General features: G+C 42.3%; 1 protein-coding gene across 1 annotated transcript in view; it reads left to right on the forward strand.

Annotated features, from left to right (window-relative positions):
- Positions 1 to 1,260: 1,260 nt before the first annotated feature.
- Positions 1,261 to 4,638, forward strand: part of T265_02111 (hypothetical protein) — a gene marked incomplete at both ends in the record, with an annotated part of 10,236 nt that continues 6,858 nt past the window's right edge. The window contains one exon of the mRNA XM_009166270.1: positions 1,261 to 1,322. Within this exon, the coding sequence (XP_009164534.1) occupies positions 1,261 to 1,322 (62 nt within the window). The remainder of the gene's footprint in view (positions 1,323 to 4,638) is intronic.

Here is a 4,638-nt window from a genome sequence, read left to right on the forward strand (position 1 = left end):
AGAGCTACCCAGGAGCCTCCCACACCTTTAGGGTCATGACTGAAACACGACTGTACTCTACTAACCCTGAAGTTAATAACACTTTTGAGGTAACACCGTCAGGTGTGTAGGTATTAGAAAATGGGATAGATTTATTTAGGTTACGGCATATCGATCGATAGGTAAACCGTCGATTTGAATTAAGAATTCGTCAAGAACTCACGAGCCCACCGCAAGCAGCACCATCCAAATCAAAGAAGGCTCGCACTTCTTAGGAAGGTCAACACTGACCTTAAATTTAAATGCAGTTGACAAACACTGTATAGGATAAGAAGTTATCAGAGCAGTGAACACAAGTATGCGACCAGAACACGCGATCACCTCTCTCCAGTCTGTAGGATTGAATACCACGGATTCAGCCAAAAAATAGACGTACTGGGTCAATGTGGACAAAGAAAGAGCAGACTAATTTATTTCATTCCCATGTTCCAGCATACGAGGACAGTGGAATCCCAAGCTATCGGATTGCGTGCAGTACAAGTGGTCGCATCCCGAACTACAAATCTGCATATTCAACGAACAAAGCGACTGAACTGGTGTGTACAACTTACAATAAGAAACAACGAGGCTGAAAATGAAACAGAACAGAATAATGTGGACTATGCGGGAAAATCTTGCAAATCAGACAACATAGCCCAAAACAAAATCCGCGATTTGAGAATGGTCCACTTAGTAAGAAGAATGGAAGGTCAAAAAAATGAAACAGAACAGAATAATGTGGACTACGCAGGAAAATTTTGCAAATCAGACAACAAAGCCCAAAACGAAAACCGCGATTTGAGAATGGAAGGTCGAAACACAAGAGGGCAAACTACGACGCAAAGCAATTCACTGACTGACCAAACAGATCAGAACCAGCCAGAACAAAAAGGACTGTACATAAAGAACCAATCGAACGCGAGCTACAGACCACAATGCAACATACGGAGCGAACGGACCAATCAGGCACTGAGCAGGATGAATCGTTAGCAGCGGTCATCTTGGATTTTAAAGATGCTCTTCACAGATTGAATGAGCACAAGAGTGAAGTAAAAAACTGCCTTCCAACGGCGTATTAGTGACGTTTGTCCCATTCCATCGTCAAGCGCGGTGAACACCCACCTAACCAACCGCTGGTAATAGCTTTTTATAGGGATACTCTTCGTATGAGGGGGGTAACAATTCTCCGTTGACCACCTAATTAGTAGTATGTATCGTCAAGTAAACACAGTGATGTCTGAAATGTCACGCCAAAAATCACGGGGTGATCTTTGTACAACGCATTCGGTTGAGGAATATCATAGGTAAGCGGTTTAGCTGGGATCTAGCTGAGTTTCTCATTGAAAACGAATTAATTTGCAAATGAGAATATTCCGTGCAGAAATAATCTACCCTTACTGACTTGTAAATCCTCTGTTTGGGCGGAATTTTTTGCTGGAAGTTTATCGTACTTTTGCAATATCACATCGGAAATACACTTCTCGTTGGTGTAATACTCTTGTCAGAAATAAATTTTTTCATGCAGTTTAATATTCCTTGAAATTTACGCTTACCACTCTGGTTTGAACGGTCCTCATCCATTGACTAGGTTATTATGGAGAGTGCACACCAAAATGTAAGTAAGCGCTGGGATGAATTTTCACATTTATTGCAGCTTACCAGAGGTGGGTGGCCTTGACCTCGCCGGGACATGAAATTGCAGTGCATGAATTTGCTTGAAATGAGTTTGGATTGTTTGTTTAAGCAGAAGAAAGTCCCGTTCGTCGGCGCTCTTCTCTTCTCCTGGCACGCTATTCGCCCGCATACGCTCTCACACTCACACTCGTTTAGTAGTACATTCTCCACCACGGTCTTGCATCATTATTCGGTTGCTGAAGTACTGGGCCATATAGCGAATACACCTTCGATTAAATTTGCCGTCGGTTGTAAGGTCGAAATGTCGAGTGCAAGGTTACTTAGAGGTTCAAAATGAATTCATCCCTCAACCAATCCCATGGAACCTTAATAGATTCATAGGTTCAATTAACATCAGTAATAATACTAAGCCCAACCAAGGTCACCTCACAAAATGGAACTTAACTAATAAGTTACCAGCACGCAATTTCGTTTTGATAAATTGTGCACACCCCTATTACATTGTTCGGCAACTTCTGGAAACCTCCAGATTTTTTTCCGTTTGATTTAGAGCTTTCACGTTCAGCGCACTGCTGATAGACTGGACAAAACGCCCATTGAAGCCGGTGACCAGCAACATTGAACATCCTAGCGATTCCACGTGGTTGTCACAACACATTCTCGTTCTTGGCAGTACGTTTGTTTTTTTACCAACAAAGCTCGTTCACCTGCGACAGAATTATGCGTTTCGTATCTATTATAGTATGATTCGTAATGACGGTCACCTGACAGGTTATGAGCTGATCGATTGGGTGGTGTTCTGAAACATCTCCCTACAAGGCGGTGAATTCAGTAGGAACCTTTCGTTTTTGTTTGTAGAAATTACAAACTTTTGGACCGTAAAAGTAATGAGAGCCAGTCCAAATAAACTGCCACTGTTGATAAGGAAGCTTGGTGATCATCTCTTATCTTGCGAGCAGTTGTGTAGCGATGGGAAATTAACCATTTCGATTTGGACATGTTATCCAACCAAAATCATGAGAAGATAAACTACTTTATGATCAGATTAGTTAGCTCAACAATATTTTTTCATAGAATTTACAGTACTGCTAAGCGTCCCGCTGCAATAAATTTGTTGTGAATGACTCACAATCTGTCAGCCAAAGAGCTCATTCACTCTGACGTCAAAAAGATCGTTGTCAGCGCTCAGGAATCTCACCACCAGATGCTATGTAGCAAACCAAAATGAATCTATACCGAAAACAAATCAAACCGGGTGCCTCAGCAACAGACCAGCCGGTCGGATGGATGTGGTCACAACAACGTAACAGGTAAAATTGACGAGGTTATCGATGGTGAATGAAGTTAACATGATGGTCCGTTAGCTCATCACTCAAATGAAAGTAAGTCCGGGAATGTGACACTATGGATGATTTGAAGGGACCGTAGTTAGGCTAGCACCAAAAGGAAAAACTCCAGGGGCCTAGCACCAAGCACAGTTGCCAATCTGACATGAATATATCAATTATCATGGCGCCAATGAACAAGTTTTCAAGCAATAAAGCTCCTCAACGGTTGTCGTCTCAGGTGAGTCAATATATCTGCGGATACCCATGGGGGTTCCGAAACTTTCCTCTGTAAAAATGAGGGTTGGGTTGGCATAGAGAACTTCCTAAAAACGGACACCAAACTGGACAAATCTCACAAACACCTACAGGCAGTTCTTTCTGCCACAGTGTTGACGACATTCACACCGATAAAAAACATTTCACTTGAGGACACAATCATTGACAGAGCTTCGAGTGCCAACCATTCAGCACGCGAAGCCACATCAGCAAAAGTTCATTTCCCCACTAGAGAGAAGACAGCACGGTAAGTGCTACGATGAAAAGCAAAAGACAGCTAGCAAAAGATAGTACCCTACTAGATATCATTGAGTAGTTTGATGACATCAAAATTTTCCACCACTAACAGCTAATTTGATGGGGTTACCTTTTTCCCCAGTAGGCCAAACCTCCCAGAAAGTTTGATTCTATCCATTTTTTGTAGCATTTCTAAAGTTTCCAGATCAGAAATTCAGTTTTACCTAACAATCGTCAAGATCTACAATCTGGTCAAGACATATTTTCCAATTATCCTCTGTAGTGAAGATATGAAACCAAACGTGAATTGATCACATTTCCTCAACAAACTTGTAGAGGGGTCCAGTTGGGTAAATTTTGAAGGGCATCACTGTTCATAAGAGGAAGGGACCTATCAGGTAAGGAGCTAAATCACCAGCAAAATATTCGTCGCCCGCGAAACGTCTGAGGAAATCTTGATATGGAATGCCCTACGTCCTAGCTCCGGAAAGATGCCCACGTGGAGGATTGTCCCAATGCCGACTTGAATTTAGATTCCCAAGCCATAGAGATTCTAAATAAAACTAATAAACAAGCGCCTGTTATGAAAAACTTGCCTTTGAATACGTGGACGGGTAGATTGCGTCACTAAACAAGACGCTTTCCTAATTTATAACAAGGGACAGGTTAGCTCCCGTGCTTGTTCCAGAGACATGCTTAAGAATTCAGACCGATGTTGACTGGTGAGTGTGCACGAAGTTTAGATTTCAAACCGCTTACTGCTTTTCACTTGCAAGCAAAACTAAAGATGCCACTTCCAGAGTGAACTGTCTAGAGACTAAGATATATTTTGAAGCTTACACGATTAAACAAGGACTGTGTTTAGCGAATATACACTCATTTGCAAACTAATTTGGTTCTTTCGAGAGACTCACCTGGAACCTAGCTGAATCTCTCGTTTATGATGCTCTCAGGCAACTGAATATGCTGCACCAGGCCGCCTCATGTTTCAGTCGCTACGATATTTGAAATATCGCGATACATGTATATCTTTGTAATGTACTACTCATAAGGTTGCTGAAAATCCATCGACAGCCCACGACCGGTTTCGCCCTTCATGGGGCTCAGCAGGTAGGCGTAGTCCCCAGGCTTCCGCCAACCTTAT

The sequence above is a fragment of the Opisthorchis viverrini genome (genome assembly GCF_000715545.1).
Source record: "Opisthorchis viverrini unplaced genomic scaffold opera_v5_24, whole genome shotgun sequence".
NCBI lineage: Eukaryota > Metazoa > Platyhelminthes > Trematoda > Opisthorchiida > Opisthorchiidae > Opisthorchis > Opisthorchis viverrini.